Here is a 16,295-nt window from a genome sequence, read left to right as displayed (position 1 = left end):
TTCGGTATGATATAGGGCAGAGTGGGGTTCGACGTGAGGACATTGATTATCGAGTATTGGTGTACCGTGATAGAGTTTGGCACTTTGCTGTTCGTTACGAGCATGGGGGAAAATATTTGGGACTGGGGTCGATGTAGGGCTTGACTGGTGACAGTATAAGGCTATCGCGGCGACATCCAGTAGGGTATTAGGGTATATCAAAACCGCAACATCACAGGAACATGATTATAATATCGGCCTCAACTATGATGTATGTTTTTGTCCCAAAGCAGAATGCTGCTCATTAGCCGGCTTATCCTTGGGCGAGTCGGCCTCGAAAACCTGGATATTATCCGCCTCGTACAACTGATTATAATCACCAGGCAATTCCGCAATACATGGCTGATCGTCCATCTCATGGTAAGTTGGCCCCCGAGATTCGGAATCCACGGGTAATTCATGAGGCTGTAATTGCGCATTCTTATCGCTTTTGCTGTGCAGTTTCGTCCAACGGAAGCAAAACAGCAGAATCACAGCCCAGTAGACGAGAATGGTGATAGACCCGAGGGTACCCCAGATCGCCAGTCCAACGAAGTCTAATCCCGGAGTGGCCGGGGTGCTGGTTTCTGTAATCCCATCCCGGATGCTGATGTAGCAGAGGACTTTGTCTACGGTGCGTAAGAAATGAGCGGTACACCAGAACGTGGTTGCTAGGAGAAGAAGGAGGGTTGGGAGCTGCGGCGGCAGGTTTATGGTCAGTGGTGCGTCTAGAGTGAGGTACGTTTTCTAGATCACTTACGATGTGTCCTCCAACACACCTTGGATGGCGTACAGCCAGGAAAATGGACCAACCCCAATTTTCAGTGGAAGCCACCCAGGCGACAATCTCGGTTGCAAACTCTATAGCTGAAGGGAGGGCGCCTGTTATTCTCACCAAATGCGCGAAAAGGCCTCTGCCAACTCCAAAACTCAGAACACAGTTCAAGGAGGAGCAAAGACATGCCACGAGTACAACTACAATGAAGCAAGCCCAATGGAATACGCGAGTTCTGTGCCATGGCTTTTCCGAGTCGGTAGTTCTTCCGAGCAGTAGGTGGATGAAGCCGTAGAAGACGTAAAAGTTGAGACAAATTGGCAGCCATGGGAATAGGCTGAATATAACTAGAAGGGCTCTCTCTTGCATTGAATAATCGGAGTTGACACTCCAACTAAAGGAGGCCACCATAAACACGAAATACCTAATGAGATATACTGGGATCAGTTCAGTTTGCGCTGGTAAAAGTGAAGCCGCAGACTCACACTAGCCACCCAAGCAGACAGCAAAGCATAGTCCACCGTGGTAGAGCATTGCAACGCCCGTACTGTCGGCATAAAAGGGCTGCTGTGAACCCAAGGAAGACAACGATTGATACGGTGCTGACTGCGGAAAAAGCAAAGACGGCTTTACCAACCCTCTCTGACCTGATAAACGGCATCTTGGCGATTCACGATGAAGATGAGAAAGAGGAATAAAGGTCCAGACAGTGTTCTCCACCTAATAATGAAGAATTATGTGCATTCATAGTGTGACACCTGCGTAACACCTACATACCCTGTGTCCCCTTGTGCCATGGCCAATGTCTAGGCACTGGCACCACCGCCCAGTATCTACCATGGGCGCAAAGCATGGATCACTTTGGATCGGGTCATTTGTCGGGTAGACGCCTGATGATCTGATTGCTGGAACCCGCTGTTTATAGGCCAAACTCCATGTGCCATCACTCATAACTAGGAAACCTGAAGGTGTTGTAGTACGGATATTCAGTTGATATCATTCTGCAGAGAATGAGAGCCATGGAAAATGAGGTTTCTGAACAATATAGGACTGGCACTTTGGTACCAGGCCCGGCTACGAATGTTGCATAACGTGTGGGGGGCGGACTAGAGAGTATTGGAGTTCAGAAACTCCATGATATATGCCATCCAGAATCTAAACCGGCCTTTATGTTGCCATAAAAAAAATGAGGAACAAAAAAGAAAAAGAAGTGCATCATCCGTGAATCGAACACGGGCCTCATCGATGGCAACGATGAATTCTACCACTAGACCAATGATGCTAGTTGTTATATCCGGGGTCCACTTTTGACACTATACACCAGGAGGGGTAATCGCTCCAATCTGCTCATACAAAATTTCCCCATCGATAGATTAGAGAGTGGAAGGACGGAGTGTTTTAGGAAATTGGATGCTCCATGGAGTACCCGATGATATCGCATCGAGTTTGAAGCACTTGTGTAGTACAAACCCGGCAACTGCCATATCAACCGCACCTTCCGTACCCTGTGAACGATATACGTACTTTTCTAACTAGGTTCTAGGTAGGGTCACTTGCAGTCGCACCTTCCTAAAGCTCTAGTACCGCTCTGTCGTTTAAGAGGAAGGAACTCCAGGGTAGGGTTGCTCCTTCCTCAACTGCCCTGATAAAGACATAGAATCTAGTAGCTTGGATCCAGCTAGCACTGTTGACATTAGAGAGGCGACCTCCTGCCCTCTCTGACATACATGGCCGCCGATATGTACCCAGAGCAACAAGCAGTAACAAAGTACAAAGCACTGAACGACATACATCAGTTAACTTCCTAAGAAACGAAACTTAGAATAGTATACGTACGCCACCGCAATGTCCAATTTCCAAATATTCACCAGCCGATGGCAGTTGTCCGTATAGAAGTACCGATGGGACTTTTTGCTCCACCACCAGCCCTTCGGGAGGAGTTCGAAGAGCGTCGGCGTGAGCGGGTCAACGTTCGCTTCGGGTCTCCATTTGCGCTGATTCTCGCATGATCCTAGTGGTAGTGGTAGGAATTGGGCGGTTAGGATAGCAGTGACGACTAGGATTGCCATCACGCATAGTCGGAAGACTGTTGTTGCGGTCCACCAGTGTTTGTTATGTTTTAAGACTGTGAATTGGTGCCACCAGGATAAAATTGCCCACGTTAGGCCGAGGCTGGACTGGAGGAGTCAGTGATATGTCGGAGGTTGTTGGTGTAGGTACTGACGATGGCAATAGGTGCGACAGCACTTGTCCAGACATATGGGCTATAGGGAGGATGAAGAACGTCAGGCGTGCTCTTGACTCCTTTAAAATATTCATTGGTAAAGGCAATTAAAACTATAAGTATAATAACAAATATAAACGGGAAAAGAAGTAGTTCCAGCCATAGAAACGCGATAAAAGTCCGGCTGTGAGGTGTGGGCTCAGGCTCTTTGTCAGGCGTCATGATGAAGATGAACGAAACAAGACAAACGGTTAGCAGACAGGCTCGTGTTTTATTCCGAGTTGCCCAATGCCAAGCAGGATGCTTATACAGATTCTTTTAAGGATGATCAGCCCTGAATACGAGCTGGTGGGTAACCGCAATCAGGGCCATACAGAATCGAACCAGACACTCATTTGCCCTTAACATAGAGACATTAAATACAAATATTAAATAAAAATACGATAAGACATGATTATTCTTCTTTATCTACAGACAGGGGACAAGTACCTCAAGCAGCCTGCATGGCCGATTCAGTCAAGCAAAATCTATTACAAAACTTAGTGCCGAGAACCCGCTTGACTACAGCTAGAGGCAAGTTTGAGAGACGATCCGGATAGAATATCCATTGTTCAACTAGCAACTAAACCACTGCGATAAACGAACGACATCAAGGTAGACCATCACCAAGTCCACCATGAGAAACACAGATAAAAAGCACAAATCACTAATTCACCCCCAATATCCATCTCACCAAATGACAAGCTCACTATTGACAAGTCCAACCTGTCAACGCTACCTCCACCTCGACCTCCAATAGCCCTGCTACGACACAACCGCGGAGCGTAGCCCATCAAGATCCACACGGATACCAACCCATGTGCCCGTCCGCGACGCGCGCGCAAGAAGCTCCCGAGGCGAATCCAGCACGATACAGGGCCGTTTATATCTCCATACGCACGGGCAGGAGATATACAGAGTCTAACCCGTATCGGACTGCAAGCCCCGCGGGAGCCGCTTACGCAGGCGTGGATGGACCTGGTAAGTACAAGGGGGTATAGGTGTGAGAGCTTGGTAAGGAAGTAGTCTATGGCGCGTTAGCTTACCTAGTCAAACAAGAGCATGGAGGGAGGGTGATGGACATACTGTACAGTAGCTAGTTCAGTCCCGAATCATTCAAGAATCGAAATCAGGCCACGACAGGCCAAGCGCGGCAAGAACGCGCAGGAGCGCAGCAAAATCAAGCTCCTGGTCTAGGAAGTAAGCGCCGACAATGGCCTCCATAGTTGTAGCTATAAGCTTGGGCGGGACAAACGTTCCCTGGGAGGGGTTGTTGAGGATATACTGGTCGACGGTGAGGGCCAAGGCGCGCTGGATCAGGTTTTCGTTACTGGCAATTTTGGAGACGACGGTGGAGATTCGCTCTGAGATATAGAGATATATATTAGTATTTGACATTAAAGGACTGGAATGGCTGGGTTGATTGATTGATTGATGCATACCCACGCGCTGTTCGCGCTTGCGCCCTTCCCGCTGGAGGGCGAGCTGGATGGCAGTATCCCCGAAGAGGCCGTGGCCTCTGTTTCCTTCCGGACTGTAAACGCCGGGGGCAATGAGGGCTTCGATCAGGAGCCTTATATTGTTGAAGCGGAGGCCGAGGAGCTCCTCGAGTGCGTGGGCACGGGCTTCCATGGTGGCGGCGATTAGGCTAGGCATCTTGGGAAGGCAATTTAGTATTGAAGGCAGTTGTAAAGTGAATTGGATGAGTTGCTGATGGAGAAATCTATGGAGGAATCATGGCTATTTAAGCACTTGGAATGAGTGCGATTCAGCTTTAGGCTGACTTCACGTACGCCTGGATTGCCCAGGCAGTACGCCAGTGCAAGGCTGCTAGAAACTGACCGAATGTTGGTTAGATAAAAACATCTACTGGTCGAGAATACCACCACAGCTACAATGCTTATACAGAATAAGAAAAATATTGTAACGCGCGATAACGAGGCAGAATGTGGCACGGCAAACGAATGGCAGAGAGTGCACGATGTACAGGGACAGCGCCAGCGCCAGAGCACCGCCCCCAAGAAGCAATCCACCAATCGCGAACGAAATGTATGAGTCTAAGATAGCTAAAATATTTATCAAATCAAAGATCGATGTGAGCAAATCATTTCTGAAAAATGTGAAAGTGCTCGAACAGCGCATCGCCCGTAAGCGCCTCACCATCAACCGTCCCCTCCAATGTGCCTGTAAACCTGGCATACATGGACTCCGGCGCACCACCCGCAATCATACGGTCCGCAGACGCTTTGAAGTCAAGGTGATTCCCATCAGGAAGTTCAATGTTGATATTGAACCCCGATGGATTCCCCGTGCTCGCTAGGGGCGGGTATGTCGAGTTCTCGCCATACGGACGCACCGTGATGCCCGAGCACTGCGAGACCAGAATCTCGTTGCCGCGGGAGACATATGCCGAGACGAAGTTCTCTCTTTCAGGGGAGAGGAAGTCGAACCAGACGACGCTGTAGGGGCCGAGACGGCCGTGGCCCCAGTACCAGGATCCGACGCTCGCGGCGAAGTTCTTGTCGCCCCAGTTCTGCGACTGTTAGTTGATCATCAACTATGGAGCGGTATTAAAGGAGGTGTACGTACCTTGTCATGGTATCCAATTCCAGTGAAGTTGAGTGGACGGCCGTTGACATTTAGCTGTACGTTGGCTTGCGCATCTGGCACTGCATTCGACCAGCCAACGTGCGGTGCAACTTGCATATTGCTACCGTCTGCAAAAGGACCACAGGGGAGGTGTGGAAGTGCAATCTACATCTCAAATCAATATAATCCGTAGTATAAATGGGAAAACTCACCGACTGCAGCGTGACGGTCCCCGAAACCCACACCGCCGAGTCCAGCTCTACCTGCCAGGTCGTCATATCGGGAGACCCCATAAAAGAGATCTTATCCGGGTTCTCGATCCACGCGCCGTGGACAGCATTGTCAGCCGTGTTTGTGATGATGCGCGCCTCGGTGGCGTTGAAGAAATACGACTCAGCGGTTCCATTAGGCCAGTGGATGAGAACGTCAGTCAAAGTCAAGCTCGTAAAGCCCTGGGCAGCGTAAGGTTGTAGGAAGTCGAAGCCGCTCGGAACTGCCGTGTAGAAGGTGATGACGACCGAGGCCTGCTGGGCTGGATCGTCAGAGACCTGGATGGCGTCAAAGTACCACCAGTCGTAGGTTGACGCGTTGACGGGCTGGACTTTGGCGGCGTCGAAACCTGTGCTGTCGGATTTCCAGGTTATATCGGAAAGTTCAGGGACAGGGGTGGGGTGGACTATGGTGGCTGAGGTGGCTGCCAGGATCTGGGGGACGAGGAATGTGAAAGGGAGGACCGAGAGGAACTTCATATTGACGGCTCTCAGTGTCACTGTTCAGACACAGTTCCAAATACTGTTGCAACAGTTCCAACAGTTCCAACAGTGGATTAGGCCAGGTATATAGCAGGCTGTCGAGTCCCTGCAAAACTGCAAGCAGGGAACAGCTTCACGCATTCACAAACCGGCAAAGGAGTCACTTCTGCCTCAATCGCAGCAAAATGAATAGGAAAATAAAGAGCCAATCAGGGAAGGCCGTTAACCAGCACTGGTGACATCAATGGGTGCGAGACAAAGAACTCGGCTTTATTAATGCACCTTTCAATACGACAACCACACTGCATTCTGTAAAGAAGGGGACTCTGCGGCCTTTACAAGTGCCTGACCGGGATTGCGGGCTCCAGACTCCAGTTGCTGTCAGCATTCTGCATGTAACCACCATACCGGGGAGGACAGCCACGGCTCCACAGGGACAATCTCTCCGCCAAACGGCCCTTGGTATTGTTCTGATTTGCCGCGCGAATAGGAGGCTGGAGAGATATATTAGAGTTGAACGTTATTGAAACCCTTGCCGGTTTGCGACTCACCGACTGGCACCAGATGCAGCCACTTGAGTAGCTTGACATACGGCTGATCCATGCAGGGCGCTAGACACCACAATAACCATTATCAGTGTAGCCAAAGTCCTAACTTGGAGTTGTCCAGAGTAAGAATAGCAATTCTGCACTGTTTCGGAAATTATAACAAACTACGCCGGCCCTGGCCCGAGCAGCGAGAAGGGCGCAACGGTTTCCTCGACATGGCTTTCTGCCTTGATAGCTCGTGCCATCTCGTGCAGTCGCTGGCGGTCCATCTTGTCCGTCGCCGTCAGAGGGATTGAATCCACAGCAAGCCACATCGTGTGCAAAATCATTCTTCCTTAATTATATAGAGTATTACGTGGCCAGGGCTTGGCTAGTCTCGTGATGTTGATAGCCAATTCACTATAAAACACACTTTTTTTACATTCAGAATCACTCTCCAACCTCCCTATCATCTTTCCAAAACACGAACTGCACAAAGGGCCACTTCAAGGCGGCATGTCGAATCGACCTCCCCCAGAAGAACAATGGAATGAAGAATAGCAGACATCCACCGGATATCCCCGCCATGGCACCGAACGCGGCTGCGTATCCGGACTTTTCGATCCAGCGGTTTGTATAGAAAGAGAGGAGAAAACCGAAGCAGGCTTTTTGCATTAGTGCCAGGTATAACGATAGGAGGAATACTCACATTTGAAGGCTAGCTGAGTGACGGTGACTTCTCCCGCGACAGGCCGGAAGGAGTCCACGCAGTATACGAAGGAGACGTTTGTTCCTTGTGCGATGGCGAAGGTTACTATAGAAGTTAACAAGCAGCGTAACATGGCGGTAGGACAACAAACATAGTCCCAGCCCAATAGTCGGCACGATCCAGTGCCACTGATTCGCAATCCCAAACCCATACAGTAATAGCGACAGTGGCGCTGCAATGATACTAGGGATAATCGCTGGTAATCGCATCTCCGGCTCACGGATTCCCCCATTACGCTTGGTGAAGTAGTCCGCAACCCAGTCTGAGAATGGCCCGCCAGCGAACGTGCCAAACAGACAACCTACCAAGCCTGCAATGAAACACAGCCCAGACTGCCATGCCTCAAAGCCATATGTAGTGCTGAATGCCGAGGCAAAGTTAGATGAAACCGCCACCAGGAACCCAATCGTCACCGACATGACAATCGTAGCCCAGAAGACAGGGGGCATGAGGATGAGGCCGAACGGGCGGATGAACATGCGCCAGAAAGACTCATCGGTGTACGTCTTACCAGACCAGAAGCGGAGGCCTTCGACGTACGTCCTCTTTGGCGGGATCGGGGGAAGAGATGCTTCTTTAAAGGTGGTGGCTTCTGGTTTGTGGACCTCGTCTGCGCGCTCGGCCAGCGGGTTCCCAGCACGATTGTATGCTGTTTCGGGGAAGAAGAGGATGACCACGATGATGAGGACTCCGACGAGCCCGCAGCCTACCCAGTAGATTGTGCGCCAGTCGTGCTTGATAGATACTAGGCCGGCGACGATGATGCCGAATGAAACTCCTGCACTTAGGGCTGCGTTGTATATCCTGCCAAGTCAGCACTTTCTTTGGAATATTCCAGAGTGAGAAGCATACGCCATCCCGTAACCACGCTGATGAAGATAAAACACATCAGCAATAGTAACCGGAGCCAGACACTCCCCTGCCCCAGCTCCAATCCCAAGGATAGTCCTTGTCGTGATCTCACCCGCATACGTCCTCGCCAACCCAGCCCCAAGTATCATGAAGAAATACAAGATGTAAGCTGAGATGTAAATTGGTCTCCGTCCATACTTGTTCAGCAGCGGGACCCAGAATAACGTCGACACGCCCTGGAGCAGAGCACTATTATTGAAGAAGTACGCAGCGCGACTAATCCAGTCGTTCAAATCGGTGTCGCCCCCCTGCTTGAAATCGGTGGCCACCTCGACCATGGCGACTGTCGGACCGGCGGCCATGAAGTTGCACATAATCATTGTGAGCGAGACGAGGATTGTGATGTAGACCTTGTACCCGGTGGACCTGGTTGGAATATAAGCTGCAATGTTACAGACAGAATGAGGACGTTCATACCATCGGAGTGGATCGTTAGGGTCCAGCGACGGCGCCGGGCTCAAGATGATCTCGTTTGTATGCTCATTGCGCAGGCGCACATGGCCCAGACTGTGCTTGTTGAGGCCACGGTGCTCAGTTCTGTCTGCGTGCGCGGTCTTGAGCTCTGCGTCGGCCATTTCTAGCAAAGCCAGAGATAGTGACGAATGCTGTCAACTCTGGAATAGACAGTAAGCTAAATGCAGGAAACCATAGCCAAGATCTAGCAATGGTTATAGGCGAGTCGTCAAGGCATCAATGAAAACATGTGGCGCGTCTCCCGTATGGACCCCTCGTTACGAAGCCCTCCCCACCTTCCCGCTGCTGACGAGGGTATACGCAAGCAGTTGGACTAGTGCAGAGCTGAAGGGCTAGCGTGTCTTTTCTCTCCACGTAGGCCTAGACCGGATCCATCTGATCGCTAACGATCTGGGGGTGGATCCGAAGTGAAAAATGACTGATTATTTAGTTTATCACAGCTTGTTTAAAGCCTAAGTAAACTGGACGTAGGGCTCGGATTGCAGGATTGGGTGGGTGCCTTCTCTAGAATGTCACTTTCATGTAATGTTCCGTTTCGGTGCTAGAACTGTTGCAGATTGATAGGGAATGGCCGTTTTGAAATTGATTGCCAGAGGCTGTACTAGTAATTCTCAGATTATTCTCCCTGCTTTACCACAAAATACAACGTAGTATCCAATTGAAGAGAAGGAGAAAGTCACCAATTATCCATTCAGCCACACTAACTATCCTCACAGCTAATTAGCATCTCTAACCAGACAAGCGATCTCAGTAAGAGCCAGGAAGAAGCTGTCCACTCCCTGCAAGCTCACCGACTTATTCTTCAACCAGGCATTCCCAGAAACCGCCGGGCTATAGTAGATATTATGCCACCTGGATCGGATATTCTGATTCTTTACATCGCCGTTCCTAAACACCTCCTAGTGGACACCCCCCGTCAAACCCAAGTCGACGACTCATCCACGTAGATATCGAAACTGGTTGACCCATTCCCACCAGCGCGAGCACCCCAGTCCAAGTAGAATGCTTGGAAACACCCCAGGAGATCGAACTCCCATTATACGCAACAATGTCACCCTCAATATCCGACTCCCCAACAACAATCACCTGCGCAGGCTGGATCTCGTCGTTCTCCTCACCCCCAGCAAAATGGTCAAACGCCTGCGTCACCTGCGACGTATTTGCAACAACCAGAATCCCAGAGACAGTGCTAATCCCCGTCCCAAAAGACCTTGGTTAGGACCTCGAAGGAAACAGTTTTTTTTAAACTTATTTGCCAGTATTATGTTGATAAAGTTAGATCTGCAGCTGAACTGTAAGCAACAGCGATTCTACACTTGTATACAGTGTATACCATGCATAGCCCGCCAGCCATGGAAGCCTCAGGCATAAAAGGGTCAAAATTCATTCCACTTCATCTGATTGGCGGGATCGCACTCCGGGCCCATTTCCGGAAATCCGCAGCCGCTGATTGGCCACAAACTCTAGCGGGCAGTGACATCAGAATCGGCGCAGCTGCAGCGGCCAAACTTTCTCAACCCCTGTGGATATTATATCCGACATGGACAAGAACACAGGCAGACAGAAGCGTCTCGCTCCAAAGACCGGGACGTCGCCGCCCGAGCCGCCCGAGCAGCCCGGCAAGATCTCAAAGTCGGTCAAGGCGTGCGAGCGATGTCGCGGAATGCGCAAGCGGGTACGTATGTACCCATTTTTCTAACCTCGGAGGTATGATTAACTTTCCTAGTGTGATGGCACTCAGCCCTGTGCGAGATGTCGACGGCTCCAAGCCGAGTGCGAGTATACCGCTGTGGATGGGCGGAAGAGGGAGGACTGGCGGGCGCGGATTGAAGCGCTGGAGCAGCGGAATGCGTACCTGGAGCAGGTTGTGCAACAGATGAGTGGCGAGAGGGGTCAAAGTCAAAGTGTCTCAATGGTACAGCCAGATCTAGGAAATGGCGTTGAACGGGGCAGTACCTCGACCTCGACTGATGGGCCGTACCAGAGCAGCAGCACCCCACAGGAACAGGATATACAGAAGGTCTTCTATACCGCGACGGCGTCGCACCCTCGGTCTCTGGATATGGATGGGCAGTATGGCTACGGCCATGGCCACTACGGCGTCACCCGCCGCGATAGACTCCCAGCGGAGCCGGTCACCAGGCGCGCTGTAAAAGCGTTCTTCCAATGAGGCGCGACGCTGTTCTACGTATCGACCGAGACGCGGTCCGGCGAACTTCTTGATAAGGTATACCGAACCAACGACGGTCAATGCAGGATATTGTAGAAGTTGCGGCCTGCGCTGCTATTGGGAGCCACTACAAGGCCGATGAGATCCCGGCAGAAGCTCGCGCGGCTTTTTTCTACCTTGCGTCGACGAGCTTGCATGAGGCGCTCGAGGCGGATTATATCCAGGGGATGCGGATTTTTATTTGTCTCTGCATGACGTGTGTCATGGACAAAAGCTCCAATGCGAGGTTGCTGATCAGTAAGTGTTCATATACTACTGGATAATGATAAACTAAGGTTTGTAGTGACCGCGCTGAACCTGGCGAGGGGGAAGATGAGCGAGAATGTCGTTGGAGAGAATGACGAGTGCAAAAGGACATTGCAGACATTGGTCTTCCTGGAGGGGTATGTCACCACCCTGGAGCTGGTACCTGTACTAACCCGCTAGATGGCTGTCATATTCGCTTGGCTACCGAAATTGTTTGAACCAAAACGAGACTGATCTGGTGAGCAGACCTACACTGTTCCGAACAAGCAGCTGACGAGACAGGTCCACCTCACCGTAGCCCTAGACATGCAGCCACACAACAGCGAGGCCTTAACAACAAGAATGATCCAGTCACAAATCACGCGCCTGGCCCTGCTGGCTTCAGGGATCCAGGGCGAAGTGGCTCACTACCGGCATGACGATTGTTGGATCCACGCAAACAAACTATCCTCTAAACTCGATCTATGGCACCAGGCTCTCCCGCCAGACCTGCACTTGGCCGCACTCAACAAGCAGGACAAAACATTAACCCTCTTCCAGGAGCGCGCTCTATGTTTAATGCACATGCTGTATATTGATGCGCGGCTGCAGTTGTATTGTCGGTTATTCAAGGCCTCGTATCATGCAGAGAAAGAGGAACGTGAAGACGAACATGACCCATCCTCACTAGAGAGCCTATTCCAAAACGTCCCCCGCCATATCAGTGACGTCCACACAGACTTCGCCGTCCAGCTAGCGCGCATTGCCTCGCTGCTGTACAGCGAGCAGGCAATCTTCACGCGGTGCTGGCTAGTTATGTACGTCCCCTAGCCACTAACATAGACATGGCTAACTTTTATAGATGCTCCGTCTTCGACACCTGCGTCGTCCTCCTCCTCGACATCTGCCAGAAATACGTCACAGGCGGCAGCCCTGAGAACGATAACTACAGCCTCCCCCAGCTCGTCGCGCACTTGGATACATGCCTAACGGTGCTGCAATTCTGCGGACGCAGCGACATTGCCGCGCATCGGCTAGGTGGCATGCTCGATCCGATTGTCGAGCAGCTGAACCGCATGAACATGATCTCGCATCCTCAGACCCACGAGGACGGAAACCAGACCAAGATTCAGTATGTACCGGACGAAGGGTCGTCTGAGGCGGCTATCCTGGTGCGCATGACATACCGGCTGTTGAACTCCATGCCGCCGGATGGGAGTACCGTGTGGGTCTAGATGGACGAACTGTAGAGTGATGGCGATTGAATGGATAGAATAGAAATATCCTCATCTTTACCCTTGATGACCGTTTTCGTAAACAAACTCCAGAATCGACATGATGCTGCCTTCCGGCTTTGACACTGAGTGTAGCTTGAGTCTGTTGTCTGCTTCTGCACAGAGACTGACCCAGTCTGCTAATGGGCGCTCGCGTGCGTTGAAAGTAGTCAACATCTCAAGGTCCATGATCCTATTTATATAAGCATGATACAATCAACAGGGCTATTCACCCCGAATAGGTACTCACCGCGCAATCCTCTCCTCCCCCTTTGGTAACGTATTCGGCTCTGGAAGGACCCCATCGTTGATCAACAGCCTGGACCCGTTCCGCATTGCCGGGACAAGACTCTTGACGATATTAACTGCAACTGAGTCCGGATGATCATGCAGGATGAACCGGAGGAGGTAAATATCCGCAGACTGCGGCTGCGGCGTGAAGAAATCATGTTCTTGGAATGTAATCCGCGATTTGAGGTTACCAGGAAGACTCTTCCTCCCCTGGTACACGACACCAGCCAGATCCTGGACGATGAATGTTGCATCTGGAGCTTTCTCTGCTATAGCAATACACGCATGGCCCGTTGAACCACCCACCTAGAAATCAAATCAGTAACTTCCAAGAACAAAGAGTAAAGTAGAGCATACATCAACAACCGTCGCGCTACCAATACCATCCCATCTATACCCCCTTACAAGATGTCCAATACCATACCCCTCCGTCGACGTCATCTCAACCATGGTATTCGCAAACCTTCTCTCCCGTTCCGGATCCTCCGCCATATGCACAAACATCGGCTTATCCGTCGCAAAGGCAACACTATACCCCGTCTGCCTTGGGTCATCAGTGACACCAAACCTCTCCTGCGCTTCCACCACCTTCGCCGAGGCCGGATACGTTTCCTCGCTGGTATACCCAACCCAGTCCTTCAACGCCTGACTACGCACAAGAAGCGCCGAGGACGCGGTATGCGCGATGAAGCCCGGCTCGGGCTCAGCGAAGATGCGGTTCGTCATTGCATGGCGGGTCATTCGCTTGAGGATATCCTCGGGAACGTTTGCGGTGTTTGCGACGGCGCCGAAGGATACGGGCTGATCGAGTGGGATGGATGCTGCAATGTTGTAGTGGTAGATCCAGCGGAGGCTGGACATGTCGTGGTAGCGGCAGGCGAGCCAGCGGAGGTGTTCGGCGGGGCCGGTTAGGAGGTCGATGAGTGTCTGGGCGGCTTCGAGGAGGGTTTGGCGGGCGGCGGTGATGGGTGTTGGGGCGGGTGGGAAGGCTGGTGGTGCATCTGGGGCGAAGGAGGGCTGGGGGTGGTTGTTGGAGTGGAGGAATTGGGATATCAGTGAGGCGGAGGAGGAGATTTGGTCTGCCAGGGTGGTTAATGGAGTTTCCGTCATGTTGTATACGAACCGGATGGTGGTGTGGCGAATTAGGGTTTGAAGCTGCAGGATAGAAATGACAGGGAACACAAGAACAAAGAACGCACAGCCAACTCAACAGTCAGGAAACAGTCAACACTCAACACGGTGTCAGGGGCGGGACGGCACACAACCGGTGGAGATAACGGGATGGCGCAACGGCTTCTGTGGATTTGATACGCAGTGACGGCGAATCGAAGGATCCTCGTGCAGCCAGCTTAACCATTTCTTTCTTAGTTTTTCTTTATGGCCATCCCCCCCACTGCCTGTTCTCCGATCCGAACTCCAGATCCCCCCGTCTCCATCTCCATCTCCCCTCCAGACGCAAAATGACAAGTCAAACAGCAGAGAGACAGGGCGTTGCTGTGCCCGTCGACCAGAACGTGAGTATGTCTGCTGCCAAAAGCCAACCATATTAACGAGGACCAGCTCCCGTCCGACGATGAAGCATATAGCTCGGAAATGTAAGCCAGACGCATGAACCAGAGTTTCAGCACTGACCCGTTCCATGCAGAGCAAGCTATGCAACGTCTTTGACGTCTGCAGTAACGAATTACAACTGGGAGTATGGCCGCCGATATCATTCGTACAAAGAAGGGAGTTCGTAACCTTACTTCGCGCAGCACGGAGTAGACGATTAATCGCATCTAGGCTATAAATTCCCCAATGACGAACGAGAGCAAGACCGCCTTGATATGCTTCATCATATGTTCAAATTGGTATTGAACGATCGGTTGTTCCTCGCCCCGATCGAGAACGGCCCGATTCGCGTGCTCGATATTGGGACTGGGACTGGTCTGTGGGCTATAGAATTCGGTACGTCTTTCGATGTTAAATTGACACCACTAACTGTGATTTCCAGCGGACCAGTTTGTCTCTGCACAGCAGGTGAGTCGCCTATCAATCAAGCTAGGTAGATCTAGGTACTGACCTGACTCCCAGGTCATGGGCAACGACCTAAGCCCTATCCAGCCCCCATGGTGCGTTCAATAATCTTAATTCCAGGATATAATGTACTGATATGACATAGGGTCCCTCCTAACGTCGTGTTTGAAGTCGACGACGTCGAAGCAGAATGGCCCGAGCGACCGCCGTTCGACTTCATCCACTCCCGCTACATGTGCGGCTCCATCGTAGACTGGCCCAGACTCGCGAAACAGGCCTTTGACCACCTAAAGCCCGGGGGCTGGATCGAGTTCCAGGAATTCCATCTCGTCAACTACTCCGAGGACGGGTCATTGAAGGAGGACAACGACGTGAACCTGTTATTCAAGCTGCTGCAGGAGGCTTGCGATCGGATCAACCGGCCTGTAACCATCGGAGCTGACTTGGAGCGCATTGTGAAAGAGACGGGGTTTGTTAATGGCAAGCATCAAGTGTTTCAGCTGCCTCTTGGGACGTGGCCGAGGGATCGGAGGATGGTATGCCATGATCTCTTTTCCAGTTGCTTGCCGAGCTAACGATGCCGTAGAAGGATATTGGCGCGTTGAATATGTACCAGATGCTGGATGGCCTGGAAGCATTTACCAGCGCTACTTTTACTAGCATTCTGGGCTGGTCGATCGAGGAGGTTCAGGCCTTCCTTGTGCGGGTTAGACAAGCTGCGAAGGACCGCAGCGTCCATATCCTGCATAATTTGTATGTCAAGTCTCTCATGAAAGGATATCAACTGACGATGATCTAGACATGTCGTTTATGCACAGAAACCGCGGGAATAGCGTAATTGAGCTTTGCTGTTTGTCGTTAAAGGTCTATAGCGTAACATAAGTACTTTTCATACTCGCCCCAACTAGGACATATCGAAGTGGTAAAAAAGTTATTAGCGGTAGGGGGCTGTCTTTCTACTGCATTATATGCAACAGATCAGATGTATGTTTGTTTATTTATGGTTAACCCTTATCCGCCGCGGGTGTTTGCCGCCTCACATCCGCCCAGTTCGAGGCCCAAGCGGTCTCCAACAACAGAATACGAGATCAGCTTCCGATACCCGATCAGCTTCCGATGTGACGGATTGACTTCCTTTGTTCCCCAGATCTTCACTTCACTGGTTATGGAGATGCGGGGA

General features: G+C 51.2%; 7 protein-coding genes and 1 non-coding gene across 8 annotated transcripts; 2 read left to right on the top strand and 6 right to left on the bottom strand.

The window, feature by feature from the left end:
• Positions 1 to 243: 243 nt before the first annotated feature.
• ASPVEDRAFT_87140 (uncharacterized protein) lies at positions 244 to 3,239 on the bottom strand (the record flags this gene model as incomplete). The annotated part of the gene is made up of 5 exons (XM_040817989.1): positions 244 to 714; positions 2,378 to 2,477; positions 2,521 to 2,571; positions 2,630 to 2,970; positions 3,018 to 3,239. The coding sequence occupies 5 exons, from the start codon at positions 3,237 to 3,239 to the stop codon at positions 244 to 246; spliced, it is 1,185 nt and encodes a 394-aa protein (XP_040671567.1).
• ASPVEDRAFT_t119 lies at positions 2,005 to 2,075 on the bottom strand. Its single transcript has one exon. It is a non-coding gene; the product is annotated as a tRNA-Gly (tRNA).
• Positions 3,240 to 4,172: 933 nt separating the features above from the next.
• Positions 4,173 to 4,712, bottom strand: ASPVEDRAFT_87139 (uncharacterized protein; the record flags this gene model as incomplete). The annotated part of the gene is made up of 2 exons (XM_040817988.1): positions 4,173 to 4,420; positions 4,499 to 4,712. 2 exons carry the CDS (start codon positions 4,710 to 4,712, stop codon positions 4,173 to 4,175), a joined length of 462 nt encoding a protein of 153 aa, XP_040671566.1.
• A 448-nt stretch (positions 4,713 to 5,160) lies between these two features.
• On the bottom strand, positions 5,161 to 6,624 carry ASPVEDRAFT_153960 (uncharacterized protein; the record flags this gene model as incomplete). Its single annotated transcript, XM_040808378.1, has 3 exons — positions 5,858 to 6,624; positions 5,646 to 5,810; positions 5,161 to 5,589 (listed from the first exon to the last, which is right to left on the bottom strand). The coding sequence occupies exons 1-3, from the start codon at positions 6,392 to 6,394 to the stop codon at positions 5,161 to 5,163; spliced, it is 1,131 nt and encodes a 376-aa protein (XP_040671565.1). The 5' UTR covers positions 6,395 to 6,624.
• A 750-nt stretch (positions 6,625 to 7,374) lies between these two features.
• On the bottom strand, positions 7,375 to 9,180 carry ASPVEDRAFT_153959 (putative MFS transporter; the record flags this gene model as incomplete). The annotated part of the gene is made up of 5 exons (XM_040808377.1): positions 7,375 to 7,589; positions 7,634 to 7,738; positions 7,785 to 8,497; positions 8,546 to 8,971; positions 9,023 to 9,180. 5 exons carry the CDS (start codon positions 9,178 to 9,180, stop codon positions 7,375 to 7,377), a joined length of 1,617 nt encoding a protein of 538 aa, XP_040671564.1.
• Positions 9,181 to 10,619: 1,439 nt separating this feature from the next.
• Positions 10,620 to 12,769, top strand: ASPVEDRAFT_32156 (Zn(II)2Cys6 transcription factor; the record flags this gene model as incomplete). The annotated part of the gene is made up of 6 exons (XM_040810573.1): positions 10,620 to 10,754; positions 10,806 to 11,228; positions 11,336 to 11,546; positions 11,593 to 11,714; positions 11,802 to 12,352; positions 12,397 to 12,769. The coding sequence occupies 6 exons, from the start codon at positions 10,620 to 10,622 to the stop codon at positions 12,767 to 12,769; spliced, it is 1,815 nt and encodes a 604-aa protein (XP_040671563.1).
• Positions 12,770 to 12,826: 57 nt separating this feature from the next.
• On the bottom strand, positions 12,827 to 14,209 carry ASPVEDRAFT_137875 (uncharacterized protein; the record flags this gene model as incomplete). Its single annotated transcript, XM_040807443.1, has 3 exons — positions 12,827 to 13,001; positions 13,059 to 13,405; positions 13,457 to 14,209. 3 exons carry the CDS (start codon positions 14,207 to 14,209, stop codon positions 12,827 to 12,829), a joined length of 1,275 nt encoding a protein of 424 aa, XP_040671562.1.
• Positions 14,210 to 14,553: 344 nt separating this feature from the next.
• On the top strand, positions 14,554 to 15,914 carry ASPVEDRAFT_199240 (class I SAM-dependent methyltransferase; the record flags this gene model as incomplete). Its single annotated transcript, XM_040809278.1, has 7 exons — positions 14,554 to 14,613; positions 14,660 to 14,694; positions 14,745 to 14,830; positions 14,882 to 15,081; positions 15,173 to 15,210; positions 15,261 to 15,651; positions 15,702 to 15,914. Exons 1-7 carry the CDS (start codon positions 14,560 to 14,562, stop codon positions 15,912 to 15,914), a joined length of 1,017 nt encoding a protein of 338 aa, XP_040671561.1. The 5' UTR covers positions 14,554 to 14,559.
• Between the last annotated feature and the right edge of the window lie 381 nt (positions 15,915 to 16,295).

Source organism: Aspergillus versicolor, assembly GCF_001890125.1.
Source record: "Aspergillus versicolor CBS 583.65 unplaced genomic scaffold ASPVEscaffold_9, whole genome shotgun sequence".
In the NCBI taxonomy this organism is placed as follows: Eukaryota; Fungi; Ascomycota; class Eurotiomycetes; order Eurotiales; family Aspergillaceae; genus Aspergillus; species Aspergillus versicolor.
The sequence above is the reverse complement of the archived record's forward strand: the minus strand, read 5'-3'. Positions and strand labels throughout refer to the sequence as shown.